This window comes from Coregonus lavaretus, assembly GCF_964263955.1.
Source record: "Coregonus lavaretus genome assembly, chromosome: 1".
Lineage (NCBI taxonomy): Eukaryota > Metazoa > Chordata > Actinopteri > Salmoniformes > Salmonidae > Coregonus > Coregonus lavaretus.
In genome coordinates this window covers 43,482,585-43,504,036 of record NC_139988.1, presented here as the reverse complement: position 1 = coordinate 43,504,036, position 21,452 = coordinate 43,482,585, and the positions used below count along the sequence as shown (strand labels likewise).

Below are 21,452 nucleotides of genomic sequence, written 5' to 3'. Positions count from 1 at the left end.
ATATTTACCTCCAGTAGAAGTAGACACATGTAGCAAGACATTCTTAGAGTAGTCTGGTAGTGTGAGTGCTGGTGCCTCTTGTAACCTCTGTTTGACCGTTTCAAATGCTACAAGGCCTTCCTGTGTCCAGGAAAGATTGCTATGGAGTTGACCATTCCCAGTATCTTTAACCATAGCTCTCAAAGGTCCCGTCAAACTAGCATAGCCCTCAACCCAGGCTGAAGAATAACTAGCAATACCAAGAAATGCCATCATCTCTCTGACAGTTCTAGGCTTCGGAGCCTTACGAATAGCTTCCAATTGACTGTCAGAAATGCTTCTGTGTCCATGCATTATTTCTGACCCAAATAAACAACCTTTTCCTGGCAATATTGCAACTTTTTCTGTGAAACCTTATGCCCCTTTTCTGCCAATACCTGTAGCAATTTAATTGAGTATTTATGACATGTTTCCTTATTCTGTGAACAGATAATTATATCATCCACGTACTGAATGACAGTGCTTTGCAATATCTGATCTATCCCTACCAAATCGTCCTTCAGTACTTTATTGAAAATGTGAGGGCTATGCTTGAACCCCTGTGGTAATCTCCTGTACTCATAGAACTGTCCATTATATGTGATCCCAAATAAACCCTGACTTTCTACACTAAGTGGAACACTAAAAAATGCACCACATAAGTCTAACACCGTGAAATGTGTCGCATCAGGAGGAATTTGGGCTAACAAGGTATGCGGGTCTGGCACTTCTGCTGGAAAATCAGTCACTACCTCATTCACCTCTCTCAAATCAGGAACCACACGATAAGTCTCATCAGGTTTCTTCACAGGCAACAAAGGCGTGTTACTCTGAGGATTTGTTATTGTCTTCAAAACACCTGCTTTCGAAAGTCCTTCAATTTGTGGTTCGATCCCTTGGATTGCTTCATCTTTCAATGGATACTGATTCTTCCAAGGAGGTCTGGCTCCTGGTCGAAGTTCAACTTTCACCGGTTGGGCTGATTTCACAAGTCCAATGTCGGCACTGTGTTGAGACCACAAACATTCTGGAACTTGTTGCAACATCTCCTCTTTCATAGGGTCTGAATCCATCTTCACACTGCAAATAGATTCATGTGTCAGCCATACAGCTTGTGGCTGTGCTTGTCCTTGAGCCGAAATCATGATTTTGAGAAATCGCGATCTTCACTCCTCCAAATCGCCAAATTCTCTTTCATCGGTACAAAAACAGCTTTCTCTGCTTCTGTCATCATTTCTCCTATATGCTTCTGCTCATAGTCTTCAGAAACCAACAAGGTCACATGTGGCACACTCTTCTCAATCTCTAATTCTTTATCCAGATAATCATCTGTGTTTATCTTCATAGCTGCTCCTTGTGGTCCTAAAATTATGCAACATGAGCTGAGTTGAACTTTCTTTGGTTGATGACTCAACCATTCCTCTGAGTTTGATTGGGCAGCATTCTTGAAATACTTGAGCGTACAATGAAATGGATATTCCGGAAGCCTCGCATCTGGCATGTTTGCCACAATAAATTTCTCCCATATCTTAGCCGGCTTCAAAAAACCTGCACTGAGATTTCCAATCCAAAATACTGAAGAAGAGTCAATCTCTGTCGTCATCAACAATTGGTAAACCTTTTATTTTGGCACTTCTACCAGACAGCCGTCTGGCGTACATTTTATTGTACAATTCAATCTACACAATGCATCTCTTCCCAATAATGCAATAGTTGTATGTTCCGATACCAGTATGGGTATAGTAGTTTTCTGATTTTTATAGCAGAGCTCAATTGGTTCCGTAAGAGGAATCAGCTGTTTCACTCCCTCAAATCCGATTGTCCGAATCAGTTGATTGGACATAGGGAGATGTGTAGCATCTTCAGGCCGAACACAGGTGAAAGCAGCTCCGCTATCCTCCATCACTTCCAATGGTTGGTTGTTTACTTTCACCTCAATTGTTGGATCTTTTTCCGGTCCTGATGCTACCAGCTGACACCCCCCTTTCGGATCTTCTGGGCACCTCTAGAATCCTGGCTCCGGGCCCCTATAAGGGTTCACCGGTCCTCCAAATGATCTTGACTGGCCCCTGTATCTTCCTCTGAAATTTCCTATGGTGTTTCCTCCTGGCCCATTACACTCACGGGCAAAGTGACCAACCTGTCCACAATTATAACACACTTATGAAGATTGCTGGATGTATGGATTCAATCTTCCTCCTCTTCCTCTTCCTAAGCCTTCTCGTCCTCTTCCTCTCCAATTCTGTGTCTGTCCGGAAACTGGCTGTGGATATGAAACAACTGGTCCCACTAGTGGTGGCTGGGACAATTGCGGTTGGACCTGGTTCGGTTGAAGCTGTAGCAGTGATTGTTGATTTGGTGAACACTAATTCTGCATAACCAAAGCCTGTTTCTTCTCCGTTTTCTTATTCTCCACCAGTTGTATTTGATTGAGTTTTCTGAGAGTTTCTTGGTCCTGTTCTTTCTGGTTGTGTTCCTTTTTCCTGTATAGATCCACTTGATGGGCTACATGATCTGTATAGATACCTTTTGCCATGCTTCCAAGTCCAACCACCTCTACCAGTTTGCTCCTTACTGGTGAGGGCAGCCCCATCTGCAGTTTAGCTCGCAAAATTGACTGCTCTATTTGACTCACATCTGGATCATTTCCGGTAATATTTCTCCACACTTGATGAGCTCTTGACACATAGGCTCTCTGATTTTCTTGTTGTTTTAGTGGGTCAATCAGAATGTTGTCAGGATGCACATTTGTTGGAAATGTATCTTTCAGTGCTCTCCACAGCCGATTTCTACTTGCAGCTAACAACTCAGGATCATTCACCGCAGTGCCCATATATCGATTAAGTCCAGCTCTCTGAAAAATGTATTCCATACCTGGAATCCCAAGGAGATTAGCCAAAAGTATCTTAATGTCTCCTATGGCAGACTGTGTTCCCACCGTAATTTCTTCCAACTTTGAAATCCAAGGATATGCTCCATCTTGAAGAGTAGGCAGCCTCTCAAGTATATCCGACATATCGGTATTCTACAAAGGCTTATACTCCAGGTTCTGTCCTCGAATTATCACTGGCATCATCTTCTTACTTGTGCTCCCTTTTCTTGGCCGCAATGAATACCTCCTTTTTTTTCAGCAGTTTTTCCTTCTGTATCTTCAGCTTCTTGAGTTGTTCTTCCAATTCTCTTACTTCTTCTACATTATTTGCCTTATCCAAGCATGATATGCATCTATCTATATCTCTTTCTATTTCTTCTGTGCTAGTCATTGTAGGATAAAATCCTCTTGAACATGAAGCACCTTTAATCTCAAAATCTTCATCTCTGTCTCCATCTTCACTTTCATCAGAGGTCGAATCTCTTGTATCCTTCTTCTTCCAACTTCCATCACCCCTTCTTTCCGCTCTGGCCAACCTCCGTCTGATCACAGGGTCATATCCACCCAGGATCTCTTCTGAATCACTCTGATCATCATCATCATCATCTTCAAATTCCATTCTCCTGAACCTCACTCTACCCTTAGTTTCCAGACATGTCGTTTTCTTCTTTCTTTTGGAGTTTGGATTCATCTTTATGGTCGTTTCTGCTTGTCCTCTCTCTATTATTCGTTCATCTTCATCTCTGATGCAATAATCACCCTCCTGAATTATCACTGGAAGCTGAGGATAGACGTCCTTAAACTCTATTTCTTCCTCGTAAGGTGGGGGTCTTTTTGCTGAATCCTTATGTGAGAAAGGTGTATTGACTTCTGCCATTAGTTTTTCTTTTACCTTTGCCTCTTTTGCCATTTTCTCTATACCTCTGTCTCTTTTATCTTTTGTATCTTTTATCAGTTTTTGTCCCTCATTTTCAAACAACTTAAGAACACCCAGCTCTATTTGTCTCTTTTCTTTACGTTGTTCCCCTTTATTCTCCATCTTTTGATCTGCCTTATATGTGGACACAAGCACTTGCATTATTTTAATTACGTCTGGGTTAAGAGTCCCTTCCACTGGCCATGGTTGTTCAATGTCAGGCCAACGTTTATTCCATTTTCCAGATAACCTTGCAATACCATTACCTAAAGGGTTACTATTTTGTACTACATCAACAGGAGTAATTACTTTCATAGTTTTTATGTCCTTTTTCCGCATTGTATAATAAATTTTATAATTTTATAATAAAAAATAAAATAAATTATTTTTATTTATTTTTCTTCTCCAAATTATTGATTAGTGGCAATCTTACCACATCCGATAAAGAAAAGTAAAGGAAACTAGTCAACTTCAGAGCAATCAAAAAAGAAAGACCTGTAATCCAGCAACACTACAGCACCCACAAAACAAATTGCTTAATAAGCACCCTATCACCTTAATTTTACAGAATAATCTCAGTGCTGGATTTCCAAAACAACTCTAATCAAAACAACCCACGGACAAAAAAACTTCAATGTGCAATTCTCAATTACATCAATTGATCAGTATGTTGCCACGTCCCTGCTAAATGGTCACAACATGAAATATTTTAGGCATACACAAACTGGCCTTAATTGGACTGGATCCGGGACAGCACACGCTGTCACGTGACGCACTGGTCAGCACCTCCTCTCTCTCTGTCTCCTCCTTCTCGTCTTTCACACCACAGGAGAACAAAAGAAACAGACAACAATTTAGTATTTTATGTGCTCACTGGGTTATTTCAACCATACAATACAGATATTAAACTATTGTAGTAATCATCAAATATGTTTTCTTAGTCAAGCAACAGCCGCTTAACAGACAGAATACTTTATTCATGTGTATTCAAATCTCCCCCTTAATTTTTTCAGCTATAAGTCTGCGTGTCACAGCAGCTCAGTGCAGGCAGGGGAGTGGCATATTCGCTCTGTTTAACTGCAAACCCCTAGAACTCCACACATGAAACTCCCCACTAGAACTCCACAGTTCATTTATTAGTGTGTCTTCAGAGTGAGATGAGCACTCCCGCAAGCAATTTTTCTCTAAGTCAAACAGCAGACAGACCAGCTGTCTCTCCGTTCTTTCCAAAAAAACACATTTACCACACATACAACAGTAACACTGAACAAAACGCACAAACCAACACAAAACATAGAACACAAATTCTACTTCGAAGTTACTTAACTTTACTTTAGTCTATTTTCTCTCTCCTCTTTCTTCACCCATTCTACTCCAATCTGCAGATTTATAGTTATTTTCTTATCCATTACAAAACCTCTCTATACAATCATAACGTCCTCCCGGGGGCTCATAGATTTTAACCAATTTTAAAACGTTCTCTCAAATGGAGACTCATACGTTTTTAACCGTAATTAACATATTTCCTTACAAAAAACTAAAACCCTTGTTCTCAACCAAAACATATATATGTATATATATCTAACATAAAATCTTATCATAGCATGAGTTGAGCTGTAGCTCAGCTGGTAGAGCACGGCGCTTGTAACGCCAAGGTAGTGGGTTCGATCCCCGGGACCACCCATACACAAAAATGTATGCACGCACGATTGTAAGTCGCTTTGGATAAAAGCGTCTGCTAAATGGCATATTATTATTATATTATATAACTCTCTGCACAATCCACACAGCTCAAACAAAGCAGAGACATCTTTATTTGCGCACACACACACTCTCTTTCTCTCTCTCACACATGAAAACTATTCAATCAACAAGAATGCATCCATTCATACAATTCCAAAAGCATGCTTCCGCCGCTCCTATTCCTTTATTTTCCTTCCTAAATGTGTGCTACCTTGAGTTGCAGATATTCAATGAGAGGCTACTTCGGACATATACCTCGTCAACTATATACCGAGAGGTAACATACAATTGAATGTGTATTCTACAAACTCACAGTCCCTTGGAACTGACCCGAAAATTCACCTAGTGACTTCCCAGATTTGTGGCCCATCTAATGATCGCCTCATTTGAGGGCTTCCGTAGATCAGCGACGTCCTAATCAGTATACCTTTTTCCTTAGTTCTTTGTCCCTTATTCCTTTATTCTATTCCTTTTTCCTTTAATTTTATTCAAGCCAAATTTCCCTGGGCCCAGTGTTATCAATTCCTTTTTTCCTTAGATCCTTTATCATATTCATACTCCCCCCTGTTTGCGTTGTTTCCAACGCAAACAAATGTAGAAATTTAGAACAGAATCTCATCACACAGCAATCACAGCATGGCACACACAGGTTCTTCACGGTGCATTCCTTCAACGCACACACAGCCACACGAACTGACCAGCGCCCAAAGTTGTGAGAAAGCTTACCTTATCTGCCGGCCTCTGGAGCGGGAGTCAGTTCGGAGCCCATGATGTAACGCTGAAACAGACGCAACTCGTCCCAAAATCCTTGTCGCCAATTTCTTTGGTGGCCAAACGATGCTGCGATGATGTGTTGATAAGAAATCAGCTGACACTGTACTTAATTATAATGGTTTATTATATCAAAGATTTCAGCATCAATTTACAGACTTCTGCAGAATCTGGAGAGCAACAAACCCAATCTCAAATATGATCACTCTCTCCTTCCTTTGTTCAAATATGTTATATATATACCCTATGCCCTATGTAACATAAGATGGTGTGTTTTGAATAGACCAATCCCTGGCCTCCACATATCCCAATGTCCACTGTTTTAGGGGGCCCCTATAGTAATACTTTCCAGATGTTTCAGCAAAGTAAAGTAAAGTTCATTTAACCAACAATATGAAAACCTCAGATACTACAAGTGCATCGATGATGTCGTCCCCACAGTTACCGTATGTACATATCCCAACCAGAAGCCATGGATTACAGGCAACATCCATACTGAGCTAAAGGCTAGAGATGCCGCTTGCAAGGAGTGGGACATTAATCCGCATGCTTATAAGAAATCCCGCTACGCCCTCCGGCGAACCATCAAACAGGCAAAGCGTCAATGAAGGACTAATATCGAATCCTACTACACCGGCTCTGATGTGGAAGGGCTTGCAAACTTCCTGTCTCTTGCTAAAACTTAGTTAACTATAACATTTCCTCATACTCAGCTGGGAGGACCACAAAAAGTGTTGTCTCTGTGAAGAGTTGCATCATGTGAAGGAAGCAAGGAAGGAAGCGTTTGTGCAGATGCAAATAATATAGTGGAGATGAGAAGTATAACTTCTACGTTATGGGTTCAGATAGTGGTAATAAGCCCAAATAGGAGTGATAAGGTGTGCTGCAGAGGCATTGTTAAGAAGCTCATTGCCATCCATGGAGCAGCTGTGGCGAGGCAGAGAATGAAACTAGTCCATCTTCAACAGCCTTGATCTCTCCAGTCAAGGCTTAGGTCTGGAAAGTAATCACAAAATCCTCCCAGTTACTCACAACCGAATGGAGTGAACAGAGAGAGAGTAGAGAGAGAGAGTAGAGAGAGAGATTAGAGAGAGAGAGAGAGAGAGAGAGAGAGAGAGAGAGAGAGAGAGAGAGAGAGAGAGAGAGAGAGAAATAAAGGAAGAAGGAGAGGGAGCATAGAGAGAATGAAAGAGGGTGAAAGAGAGAGAGTGATAGAATGAGAGAGAGCTTGTCTTTTTGTCTGCATTCTCCTTAAGATTGTATGTGTCTGTGTTTAATAGACTTGCATTGTTGAGAGCATGTCTTGAGTCTCGTTGTCAGGACTGAGAGTGTGACTGAGCTTTACTTACAACACAAAGCTAATCAGAAGGCTTTCACTCTCCATGCAGATTTAGCTTGTGGGATGCTCACAAGTTCCCTGAATAAAGACCCTGAAGTTCTCATACAATACCACTTTCATGGATGTGAAAATATTTAGTGGAACAATGAAAGTCAATAAACCAAAGTCGCTCATTAGACACTATGGGTGAAAGGGGATGTGGTGCAGAGGGAGATGCAGCTAATCTGGACCCTATAGAATAATCTCATTTAGAAAATGTACGTAACAAGGGGATTATGCTGTCTATGAGAAATATAGCTGGTCTTTGAATAAATCATTTAATGCAATGAAGTTGTTTAATTTTTTAACTAACCCTTGCATCTTGGGCCCCTGTGCCTTGAATGAGAAAACGAACAAGACTCCAACAGACTGTGTCAGTGTCATCTGAGGGACATGGTGGGTTAGCGGATTTATGTGGAGATTTTGTTTGCCGAAACAATAGAAAATGTCTGGTTCTGGTATGGTCTGTTGCTCAATTCAGCTGCTTTGCATTGACTCATTTCATTTGGAGGTTTTCACTTGTTTCCTACTCTATACACAGCAGGCTACTAAACAGCTGTTCCCTCATATTTTCTTATCATTTGGCTCAGTAGTTCTAGTTTACTTTGTCATTAATGTATAAACAGACAGATGTTTTCTATGGATCAAATTACTTCAGCTGTAGTAATTGTTAATCATTTTGGAATGCGACATCTCATGCTCAGTTGGAGGCGGTGGCTTAGCACACATGTAGGTGGCAGTGGGCATTGCAAGGCGGATCACTTAGCAGCTGGTATGTGTGTGTGTGTGTGTGCTTGCATTTCTTTGTGTGTGAGGCTGAAGATCAGCGAACGAGGGTCAAGCTGAGAGAACTCACACTCAATGACAGTTTCTTCAGAAAGTATTCCTACTCCTTGAGTTATTCCATATTTTGTTGTGTTACAGCCTGATTTCAAAATGGATTAAATATATGTTTTTTTTCTCACGCATCTGCGCACAATACCCCACAATGTGAAACATGTTTTTATAAATGTTTGCACATTTATTGAAAATGAAATACATAAATATCTCATTTACATAAGTATTCACACCCCTGAGTCAATACTTTGTAGAAGCACCTTTGGCAACGATTACAGCTGTGAGTCTTTCTGGGTAAGTCTCTAAGAGCTTTCCACACCTGGATTGTGCAACATTTGCCAATTTTTCTTTTCAGAATTCTTCAATTCTTCTGTCAAACCATTTTCAGGTTTCGCCATACATTTTCAAGTAGAGTTAAGTCAAAACTGTAACTCGGCCACTCACTGTCTTCTTGGTAAGCAGCTCTAATGTTAATTTGGCCTTGTGTTTTAGGTTATTGTCCTGTTGAAAGTTGAGTTCATCTCCCAGTGTCTGAAGCAGACTGAACCTGATTTTCCTCTAGGATTTTGCCTGTGCTCTATTCCTTTTCTTTTTTATCCTGAAAAACTCCCCAGTCCATAATGATTACAAGCATACCCATAAGATGATGCAGCCACCACTATGCTTGAAAATATGGAAAGTGGAACTCAGTAATGTGTTGAATTGGATTTGCCCAAAACATAACACTTTGTATTCCACATTTTTTGCAGTATTACTTTAGTGCCTTGTTGAAAACAGGTGCATGTTTTGGAATATTTGTATTATATACCGGCTTCCTTCTTTTCACTCTGTCAATTAGGTTAGTATTGTGGAGTAACTACAATGTTGTTGATACATCCTCAGTTTTCTCCTATCACTGCCATTAAACTATGTTTTAAAGCCACCATTGGCCTCATGGTGAAATCCCTGAGGGGTTTCCTTCCTCTCCGGCAACTGAGTTAGGAAGGACTCATGTATCTTTGTAGTGAATGGGTGTATTGATACACCATCCAAAGTGTAATTAATAACTTGACCAAGGGATGTTCAATGTCTGCTTTTTTTATTTATACCCATCAACCAATAGGTGGCCTTCTTTGCAAGGTAATGGAAAAAATCCCTGGTCTTTGTGGTTGAATCTGTGTTTGAAATTCACTGCTCAACTGAGGGACCTTACAGATAATTGCATGTGTGGGATACAGCAACAAGATAGACATTCAAAAATCATGTTAAACACTATTATTGCACACATATTGAGTCCGTCAGTTCTTGCATCCATGGCGCTGTCTATGAATTTAAGTGTGGTAACATTTATTTTGCCCCATCTCTCAGCTCTTTACCAAAACGTTGAAAGAGTGGTGCTTTGTTTTTGTTTAAACAGCAGATTGCCCCTTTAACTTACACGTACAGTATAGCGGTAATATTAGTGTCACTTACACCAAGGACATCCTGTGCATTGTAGCATGCCACTATGTTATCTTAAAAGGGGTTTTGACACAGTCCATGTGTCAAGAGTGACATATGTAAAAAATGCTTTTGAACCGCTTAATATCAATCTCTGCTATGTGTAAACTGTATGAGTGTGTTTGTGTTTTTGTGTGTGTGTTTGCGAGTATACACGTGCCTGTGTCTACAATACATAGCCTATGCTATTTGTGTATCAGTGCAGCTTTGCTCACTCTCCCCATTCACACCTGATTGATGGGTGCTAAAGGGTCCAGGGTGTGAAACTGCAGGGGTCGACAGTGGTTGCCAAACCCAAGCCACTGACACATCCAATTGGACACAGAGTTTGATCCACCGTGTCTGTAATAGAGGAAAATCTTACTTCTTACACAACCTCTTATACAAGACTTCTGGTCTTGAAAAGTCTAAGTATTGGATTGTTTCTTACAGCATGGGTTTTTTTAGTGGATTGAGGACACTCATTACTTTTCTGTTCAGGCTATTACTGCTTATTGCGTGGAACATATCATGTTTATTGGATTATTTTAAAGATCAAACAAAATTAAACCTAGTCTTGGTTGGACTTCAGTACAGAACAACTTAAGTGCTTATTGATTAGTATTTTTTCACTAATCTTTAGATTTTCCTCCCACTAACTTCAAAGCCTTTGGTAAACCTTAGCTCCTGTACTGTAATTATCCTGGGATTTACTATATTGGTCCAAAGTCTAAGATATCGTGAGTCTAGACAGTCAGTTATGAGTCATCAAGGCTTACACCTTATGAAAGGTATTATCTTTAATATATCTTCAATATCTACAAAACTCACGCAAAGGCACTGACTGTCCTTGGCGCCTGGCCTCTCAATTAGAGAAAATTGTCTATATTAACTTTGAATTGCATACCTATTGTTTGAAACATAACCATATAAAATCTAGTGAAGTACAATTCCATCTACAGACCTTCCCATAGCTTCTGGGATTTTCAGTGTCAGCCCTGTCTGGTAGCATGGTTCTGGGATGCTGCAGAGTGTCTTTTGATATTTGGAATAAAAGTGGGCTGGTCACACTGTGATGTCTGGAATAGATTATATGCTCAGGAGGTGAGGTGGTCAGTGGAGAATGACCCTGTCTTTAAGTGAGTGCACTCTTAGAAAAAAAGGTGATAAGTAGAACCATACAGGGTTCTTTGGTTTGTCCCCATAGGGGAACCCTTTTTGGTGCTGGTTAGAACCCTTTGCAAACGGTTCTATCTAGAACCCTCTATGTAGGGTTCTTCAATGAACCCCCTGTATATGGTTATACCTAGAACCCTCTATGAAGAGTTCTGCCTAGAGCCCTCTAAGAAGGGTTCTACTGAGAACCCTTTTATCTTTGGAGGGTTCTTCCTAGAACCCTCTATGAACGGTTCCACCAGCCTGATTAGCCTTTAAAATGTCATTATTTATGACAATACATTACATACACTGAGTATACCAAACATTAGGAACACCTTCCTAATATTGAGTTGCACACACCGAGGTCGGGGCATGGACTCTACAAGGTGTCGAAAGTGTTCCACAGGGATGCTGGCCCATGTTGACTCCAATGCTTCCCACAGTTGTGTCAAGTTGGCTGGATGTCCTTTGGGTGGTGGACCATTCTTGATACACACAGGAAACTGTTGAGCGTGAAAAACCCATCAGTGTTGCAGTTCTTGACACAAACCGGTGTGCCTGGCACCTACTACCATACACTGTTCAAAGGCACTTAAATCTTTTGTCTTGCCCATTCACCCTCTGAATGGAACACATACACAATCCATGTCTCAATTGTCTCAAGGCTTAAAAATCCTTCTTTAACCTGTCTCCTCTTTATCTGCACTGATTGAAATTGATTTAACAAGTGACATCAATAAGGGATCATAGCTTTAATCTGGATTTACCTAGTCATTCTATGTCATGGAAAAAGCAGGTGATATTAATGTTGTGTATACTCAGTGTATATCATAATGCCTGTCTTTGATGGCCTAGTTATACCCTAACACAGTGGTGTTAGGGACCTTCTGTTTTACTGGCCACATCAGGCCTGCAAATCACATTATGCTGGCTTGCAAAGTGATGTGTAATTCCTATTGGAATCCAACCAGAGTTAGGATATCCAACAATTAGAATTGTTAATCACCCACAACCTGCATTCAGAATGAGTGCCAGGGTAGGGAAGAATGAATACTGAGACTACCTCAATCATCTAAACTGGAACAACCATTTCAGTAACGGGTGCATTAAATCCAATTACTAACAGATTGGATTAGTTTAGAAAACTGTATGTTATTTGTCTTTGTGTAGCATAACATGAATCAACCAATCAATGTACATGCAAAAACACAGATATTACAGTAAAACAAATTCTGAAAATCTCCCTGCAATAGAGCATGCTGGGAAATATTATATACAGTTGAAGTCGGAAGTTTACATACACCTTAGCCAAATACATGTAAACTCAGATTTTCACAATTCCTGACATTTAATCCTAGTAATAATTCCCTGTTTTTGGTCAGTTAGGATCACCACTTTATTTTAAGAATGTGAAATGTCAGAATAATAGTAGAGAGAAAGTTTTATTTCAGCTTTTATTTATTTCATCACATTCCCAGTGGGTCAGAAGTTTACATACACTCAATTAGTATTTGGTAGCATTGCCCTTAAATTGTTTAACTTGGGTCAAACATTACGGGTAGCCTTCCACAAGCTTCCCACAATAAGTTGGGTGAATTTTGGCCCATTCCTCCTGACAGAGCTGGTGTAACTGAGTCAGGTTTGTAGGCCTCCTTGCTCACACACGCTTTTTCAGTTCTGCCCACACATTTTCTATAGGATTGAGGTCAGGGCTTTGTGATGGCCACTCCAATACCTTGACTTTGTTGTCCTTAAGCCTTTTTGCCACAACTTTGGAAGTATGCTTGGGGTCATTGTCCATTTGGAAGACTCATTTGCGACCAAGCTTTAACTTCCTGACTGATGTCTTGAGATTTTGCTTCAATATATCCACATAATTTTCCTTCCTCATGATGCCATCTATTTTGTGAAGTAAACCAGTCCCTCCTGCAGCAAAGCACCCCCACATCATGATGCTGCCACCCCCGTGCTTCACGGTTGGGATGGTGTTCTTCGGCTTGCAAGCTTTCCCCTTTTTCCTCCAAACATAACGATGGTCATTATGGCCAAACAGTTCTATATTTGTTTCATCAGACCAGAGGACATTTCTCCAAAAAGTACGATCTTTGTCCCCATGTGCAGTTGCAAACCATAGTCTGGCTTTTTTATGGCGGTTTTGGAGCAGTGGCTTCTTCCTTGCTGAGCGGCCTTTCAGGTTATGTCGATATAGGACTTGTTTTACTGTGGATATAGATACTTTTGTACCTGTTTCCTCCAGCAACTTCACAAGGTCCTTTACTGTTGTTCTGGGATTGATTTTCACTTTTCACACCAAAGTACGTTCATCTCTAGGAGACAGAACGCGTCTCCTTCCTGAGCGGTATGATGGCTGCGTGGTCCAATGGTGTTTATACTTGCGTAGTATTGTTTGGACAGATGAACGTGGTACCTTCAGGCATTTGGAAATTGCTCCCAAGGATGAACCAGACTTGTGGAGGTCAAAAATAAAAATTCTGAGGTCTTTGCTGATTTCTTTTGATTTTCCCATGATGTCAAGCAAAGAGGCACTGAGTTTGAAGGTAGGCCTTGAAATACATCCACAGGTAAACTTCCAATTGACTCAAATGATGTCAATTAGCCTATCAGAAGCTTCTAAAGCCATGACATCATTTTCTGGAATTTTCCAAGCTGTTTAAAGGCACAGTCAATTTAACGTATGTAAACTTCTGACCCACTGGAATTGTGATACAGTGAATTATAAGTGAAATAATCTGTCTGTAAACAATTGTTGGAAAAATTACTTGTGTCATGCACAAAGTAGATGTCCTAACCGACTTCCCAAAACGATAATTTGTTAACAAGAAATGTGTGGAGTGGTTGAAAAACAAGTTTTAATGACTCCAACCTAAGTGTATGTAAACTTCCGACTTCAACTGTATGGTTCTATGTAGAACCCTTCTTCCCTTCCAAATAATCATTATTGCCTTCCAAAGAATCATCAAAGAACCCTTTCTTCCAAAAATGGTTCTTATGATGTTAAAGGTTCTAGGTAGAACACTTTGCCTTGTAAAGAACCCATGTCTTCCAAAAAGGGTACTTCTGATCAAAACGGTTCTTGTAGAACCCCATCCTTCCGCAAATAACCCTTTTGGAACCCTTTTTTCTAAGAGTGTGGAGAGAAACCAATAGGTGGAACGTTTCTGTAGAATTTGTTTTATCAAGGCCTCTCACCCCTTGCAGAAGTTTACTTTATCTTGTGTGAGCGTGTCAACATGACCTCTTTCCTTTGTGAGTTTTGTAAGTATTAGCTTGAGAGAGTAAGTGACTAAGTGCTTTATGTTTGGGCTGGTGTTAAGGTGGTGCTAGTGTCAAATGCATGTTAGTTTGCTATTTCGCAATGTAAAAACTGTTGCACTGGCATTTTCCAGCCCTAACGCCAGGTTCAGAAATTTACCTGTCTAACATCAGCATGCTTGGGCTCAGATGGGAGGGGTGGAAATATTTGAATCCGTAAAAACATGATACAAAGTGCTAATTTCAGACAGTGATGGTAGGGATATTTAAGACCAACCAAAAGTTGGTTTTAGCGGTAGTTGGTTGTGGAATTAATTTTGATGATGGAAACACAGCCTATCCAGCCTTGACACACACTGCCCATTATGCACATGGAACAAGATGTGCTTTTGGTGCCTGTATACTTCGTATTTAGAAACATAAAACAGTAATGTTTTCTTTTTGTCCTGCTCGATGTAATGAAGTAGGCTAGTCAAGACCGTTGATAAAGTGTTTGGCTCGTGAGACCACTTGGAAATAAATCTTAATCACCAAAGCTTTATTAAAAGATCACATTTGAGAGGAGCTAAACAGTGAGCTGACATTCCCTTTTTATATATCTATTGTAGGCAGGCCTACATTATTTTTGCCATGCTTTGGACGTGCGTAAAACCCCCTCCATGATGTAGGCTACATGTGTCCATGCCCATCATGAAACAAGAGAACCTCTGTGTTTTCAGTTACTAAATATGATTTCCTTTTAGAGAGGTGTGTTTTCTATTACACTTTGCAGAAGCTTGATTTGTTTGCCATGTGTGTTTGACTCCTGAGTGAGTTTTTGAGTTATAATGTTTGTTGTCTTCCCAAGTTTTACTTTGTACTTACTGTTGATTTTTCCCCCAGTAAAGTATTTACAGTGGGGGAAAAAAGTATTTAGTCAGCCACCAATTGTGCAAGTTCTCCCACTTAAAAAGATGAGAGAGGCCTGTAATTTTCATCATAGGTACACGTCAACTATGACAGACAAAATGAAAAAATAAATTCCAGAAAATCACATTGTAGGATTTTTAATACATTTATTTGCAAATTATGGTGGAAAATAAGTATTTGGTCAATAACAAAAGTTTCTCAATACTTTGTTATATACCCTTTGTTGGCAATGACACAGGTCAAACATTTTCTGTAAGTCTTCACAAGGTTTTCACACACTGTTGCTGGTATTTTGGCCCATTCCTCCATGCAGATCTCCTCCAGAGTAGTGATGTTTTGGGGCTGTCGCTGGGCAACACGGACTTTCAACTCCCTCCAAATATTTTCTATGGGGTTGGGATCTGGAGACTGGCTAGGCCTCTCCAGGACCTTGAAATGCTTCTTACGAAGCCACTCCTTCGTTGCCCGAGCGGTGTGTTTGGGATCATTGTCATTGTCAAGACCCAGCCATGTTTCATCTTCAATGCCCTTGCTGATGGAAGGAGGTTTTCACTCAAAATCTCACGATACATGGCCCCATTCATTCTTTCCTTTACACGGATCAGTCGTCCTGGTCCCTTTGCAGAAAAACAGCCCCAAAGCATGATGTTTCCACCCCCATGCTTCACAGTAGGTATGATGTTCTTTGGATGCAACTCAGTATTCTTTGTCCTCCAAACACGACGAGTTGAGTTTTTACCAAAAAGTTCTATATTGGTTTCATCTGACCATATGACATTCTCCCAATCCTCTTCTGGATCATCCAAATGCACTCTAGCAAACTTCAGATGGGCCTGGACATGTACTAGCTTAAGCAGGGGGACACGTCTGGCACTGCAGGATTTGAGTCCCTGGCGGCGTAGTGTGTTACTGATGGTAGGTTTTGTTATTTGTGGTTCTGGGATTTTTGCTCACCGTTCTTGTGATAATTTTGACCCCACGGGGTGAGATCTTGCGTGGAGCCCCAGATCGAGGGAGATTATCAGTGGTCTTGTATGTCTTCCATTTCCTAATAATTGCTCTCACAGTTGATTTCTTCAAACCAAGCTGCTTACCTATTGCAGATTCAGTCTTCCCAGCCTGGTGCAGGTCTACAATTTTGTTTCTGGTGTCCTTTGACAGCTCTTTGGTCTTGGCCATAGTGGAGTTTGGAGTGTGACTGTTTGAGGTTGTGGACAGGTGTCTTTTATACTGATAACAAGTTCAAACAGGTGCCATTAATACAGGTAACGAGTGGAGGACAGAGGAGCCTCTTAAAGAAGAAGTTACAGGTCTGTGAGAGCCAGAAATCTTGCTTGTTTGTAGGTGACCAAATACTTATTTTCCACCATAATTTGCAAATAAATTCATTAAAAATCCTACAATGTGATTGTCTGGATATTTTTTTCTCAATTTGTCTGTCATAGTTGACGTGTACCTATAATGAAAATGACAGGCCTCTCTCATCTTTTTAAGTGGGAGAACTTGCACAATTGGTGGCTGACTAAATACTTTTCTTCCCCACTGTAGGTTTATTCTAAACCACTGGTTCCTCGTCTGGTTCTCTTCTCTGCTTATCACAACTTCCTCCGAAGCTGCCTCCTCTCCTTGTTCGGGCAGGCTTCGGCGTTCGTTGTCACCGGCCTTCTAGCCACTACCGCTCCTCTTCTCATCATTCCATTAGTTTTGTCTTTTTTTTTTTACACACACCTGGTTCATATCCCCTCATCAGTCCTTGTATAAGTATTCCCTCTGCCCCCAATGTCTTTGTGGGTGATTGTTTCCATGTGGAGGTGACGATAGCTCAGTGGAGCATTATGTACATTATATTTTGTTTTCCCCAGTGCGCCTTTAAGTCGCACTGTCGTTTTTTTACTCATTGCTGCGAACCGCTGTATTGGCCGAATAAACCATTATTCTGGGATTTACACCTACTGCGCCTGACTCCGTCCAAATCATCCGCTACACTGCTCCTGGGCCCTACCTCACCTTGTCACACCCACCATATTCTGCGCTGTTTTAATATTATATGCCCATTGGAAGCAATTATGGTGACTGTAAGTGTATTTAGACACATCCTATTTAAAACAAGTTGTTGTTACGTTTAGTTTAGTATTCACTCTATTTTTTGTGAATTTAATCTTGCTTATTGAAAACATTTGGCATGTCCATGCTCGGCCATAATGCAATTAACAGTAGGCCTAGCCCCTATGTAAGTGAGAATGCTATGTATATGTTTTATTTTGAAGCCATGCAATTACTTACAACAATGTGGACTGCAAACAGGTTCAAGTTAACATATTTAGAAAAGATGGGATAGGTCTACATTTTGTTATTTTGTTTCTGTAAGCTGTTTAACAAACTATAACAGACTAACATTGGAGTTGATGCCAAGGCAATACATAAAAGACCATAAGTACACAACTTGAAGCAACCATATACACTGCTAAAAAAAAGGGAACACTAAAATAACACATCCTAGATCTGAATGAATGAAATGAATGAATACTTTTTTCTTTACATAGTTGAATTTGCTGACAACAAAATCACACAACAATTATCAATGGAAATCAAATGTATCAACCCATGGAGGTCTGGATTTGGAGTCACCCTCAAAATTAAAGTGGAAAACCACACTACAGGCTGATCCAACTTTGATGTAATGTCCTTAAAACAAGTCAAAATGAGGCTCAGTAGTGTGTGTGGCCTCCACGTGCCTGTATGACCTCCCTACAACGCCTGGGCATGCTCCTGATGAGGTGGCGGATGGTCTCCTGAGGGATCTCCTACCAGACCTGGACTAAAGCATCCGCCAACTCCTGGACAGTCTGTGGTGCAACGTGGCGTTGGTGGATGGAGCGAGACATGATGTCCCAGATGTGCTCAATTGGATTCAGGTCTGGGGAACGGGCGGTCCATAGCATCAATGCCTTCCTCTTGCAGGAACTGCTGACACACTCCAGCCACATGAGGTCTAGCATTGTCTTGCATTAGGAGGAACCCAGGGCCAACCGCACCAGCATATGGTCTCACAAGGGGTCTGAGGATCTCATCTCGGTACCTAATGGCAGTCAGGCTACCTCTGGCGAGCACATGGAGGGCTGTGCGGCCCCCCAAAGAAATGCCACCCCACACCATGACTGACCCACCGCCAAACCGGTCATGCTGGAGGATGTTGCAGGCAGCAGAACGTTCTCCACGGCGTCTCCAGACTCTGTCACGTCTGTCACATGTGCTCAGTGTGAACCTGCTTTCATCTGTGAAGAGCACAGGGTGCCATTTGCGAATTTGCCAATCTTGGTGTTCTCTGGCAAATGCCAAACGTCCTGCACGGTGTTGGGCTGTAAGCACAACCCCCACCTGTGGACGTCGGGCCCTCATACCACCCTCATGGAGTCTGTTTCTGACCATTTGAGCAGACACATGCACATTTGTGGCCTGCTGGAGGTCATTTTGCAGGGCTCTGGCAGTGCTCCTCCTGCTCCTCCTTGCACAAAGGCGGAGGTAGCAGTCCTGCTGCTGGGTTGTTGCCCTCCTACGGCCTCCTCCACGTCTCCTGATGTACTGGCCTGTCACCTGGTAGCGCCTCCATGCTCTGGACACTACGCTGACAGACACAGCAAACCTTCTTGCCACAGCTCGCATTGATGTGCCATCCTGGATGAGCTGCACTACCTGAGCCACTTGTGTGGGTTGTAGACTCCGTCTCATGCTACCACTAGAGTGAAAGCACCGCCAGCATTCAAAAGTGACCAAAACATCAGCCAGGATGCATAGGAACTGAGAAGTGGTCTGTGCTGCAAAACCAGTCCTTTATTGGGGGTGTCTTGCTAATTGCCTATAATTTCCACCTGTTGTCTATTTCCATTTGCACAACAGCATGTGAAATTTATTGTCAATCAGTGTTGCTTCCTAAGTGGACAGTTTGATTTCACAGAAGTGTGATTGACTTGGAGTTACATTGTGTTGTTTAAGTGTTCCCTTAATTTTTTTGAGCAGTGTATTTACCATGGCGCACGTTCTGATTTGCCAGTGAGGGGCCAAGCCTTGACACACTCACAACTTGTTTATTCATCAAAACCAAGCCAACTGCGCTGATAATTGTGCTTGTGAAAATAGCAAAAATATTTCTGACATACCCCGAACCTATCGCACTACCACCCAGCGCTTAGAATGACCATTGCGTTAGGTTTGTTAAAATAGAGACATAGAAGTGCATAAATCTTCCATTGACAGAAATAGTGAGGGCCATTGCCTGTCTTACTCTCTCTACTTAACTTTAGAAAGCAACAAGGCTCCCTCTCCCTCCCCAGTAATATTATTTGTAATATTATCAGAAGAGTAATTTATTACCTAAATATTCCAAAAAAGATTTCCCTCTCAAGTTACTGAAGTGGAAATATGTATGAACATGCCTTGTTTTGAGATTTACAAACCTGTCTTCCACTTTGTGTCCAAGTCAAAGGAAGATAATGTGTCCTCATGATTGCAACACAGCTGCATCAAACATGCTGTGCCCCAAACATGAACCATACTCTTTAATGGGGAATTTAGAGATGGATAAATAATAGTCCTCTGACTCGCCATCACTACTCCCTGGATACTCATTCATGTATGATGCCGCATTAGGCAATTTTCTTTACTTATGAAATTATAACGTGTTATACTGTGATTAAAACTTCCAAAGATACACACCATCCTATTTAGTTTTATTGCTAAATGCTCTGCTTGCGTCTATGTGCTAGTGCAGTGAGGCATGTGTTAAACTCAGTACATTACAAATGTAGTTTGCCAGCATATGGCTTGGTTCAGGGTTCTATAACTAAGTTCATTTTAACCTCATCATGTGAATATTGCATATGCCTTGCTACAGACGGGGAGCAGAATTACTTCTGAACATATGCATTTTGTCTTGCAAAAATTGTAGAGAAGGTGGCTTCTCATCAACAAGGTCAGGATGTGTTGTGGTGTAGTACTGGTACCCTAACAAGCATGCCAATCAACCAGGGCACAATTGGTTGGATTCCTCTTGCCAATGCCAAGGCCAAAATTCCAATGCTGTGTTTCTGGCTAGTACTCGAGTGCTACAGTGTCGGATTCTAATCATGATTAAAAAGCAAGGATGAAAATCATCCGATACTTAAGAGTGGCTCTTGAGGAACATAATTTGGTAATGCCTGGGGCTAGCCCAAATGAGCCTTGATGTAACTTTCTCTGCAAAGGGATTTAGAAGTTTTAGAGAGTATGTAGACCCTGATCATTATGCTGCTGTGTAACATGACTGTTGGTTGAGGCATGGTGCTTGCAACACCATGGTTGAAGGTTTGATTTTTGCATGGGCTACAGACTGAACATAAATGTGTTAAATAAATGTAATTTGCAATGTATACTTTTTTTGGGTGCAAAATTACAATATAACATAACATGCTGCTACTTCTGTGCAGGCACAGTTCTGGTGGAGAATATGCAGATCAACGGGAGAGCAGAAGACCCAGGCAGGACCATCTCTCTGACCCTGCTGGACAACTATGCCCACTGGGTCATCCTGGACCCCCTCAGACAGAGACTGTTCCTCAACAGCACTGGACGTGTCCTGGACAGAGATGTGAGTATGGACCCGGCCCCAGGTTGGGTTGGGATACTGTAGTTTGTGGAGGCAAAGGGTCTTGCTAAGATATGCTTACAAACACAAGCATAGACATACAGTGCTGTGAAAAAATATTTGCCCCCTTTCTAATTTTCTCTACTTTTGCATGTTTTTGATACTGACTGTTATCAGATCTTCAACCAAAACCTAATATTAGATCAAGGGAATCTGAGTGAACAAATAACACAACAATTGCATACCTTTTTCATTTATTTCATAAACAAAGTTATGTAACACCCAATGCCCCTGTGTAAAAAAGTAATTGCCCCCTTACACTCAATAACTGGTTGTGCCACCTTTAGCTGCAATGACTCCAACCAAACGCTTCCTGTAGTTGTTGATCAGTCTCTCACGTCACTGTGGAGGAATTTTGGTCCACTCTTCCATGCAGAACTGCTTTAACTCAATGACATTTATTTTCAAGCATGAACTGCTCATTTCAAGTCCTGCCACA

The 21,452-nt window shown here is 41.3% G+C and overlaps 1 protein-coding gene across 1 annotated transcript in view; it reads left to right on the top strand.

Annotated features, from left to right (window-relative positions):
* Nucleotides 1-21,452, top strand: part of LOC311129322 (protocadherin-15-like) — a gene marked incomplete at both ends in the record, with an annotated part of 432,090 nt that overhangs the window by 116,770 nt on the left and 293,868 nt on the right. Inside the window, one exon of the mRNA XM_084161599.1 lies at nucleotides 20,796-20,956. Within this exon, the coding sequence (XP_084017725.1) occupies nucleotides 20,796-20,956 (161 nt within the window). The remainder of the gene's footprint in view (nucleotides 1-20,795; nucleotides 20,957-21,452) is intronic.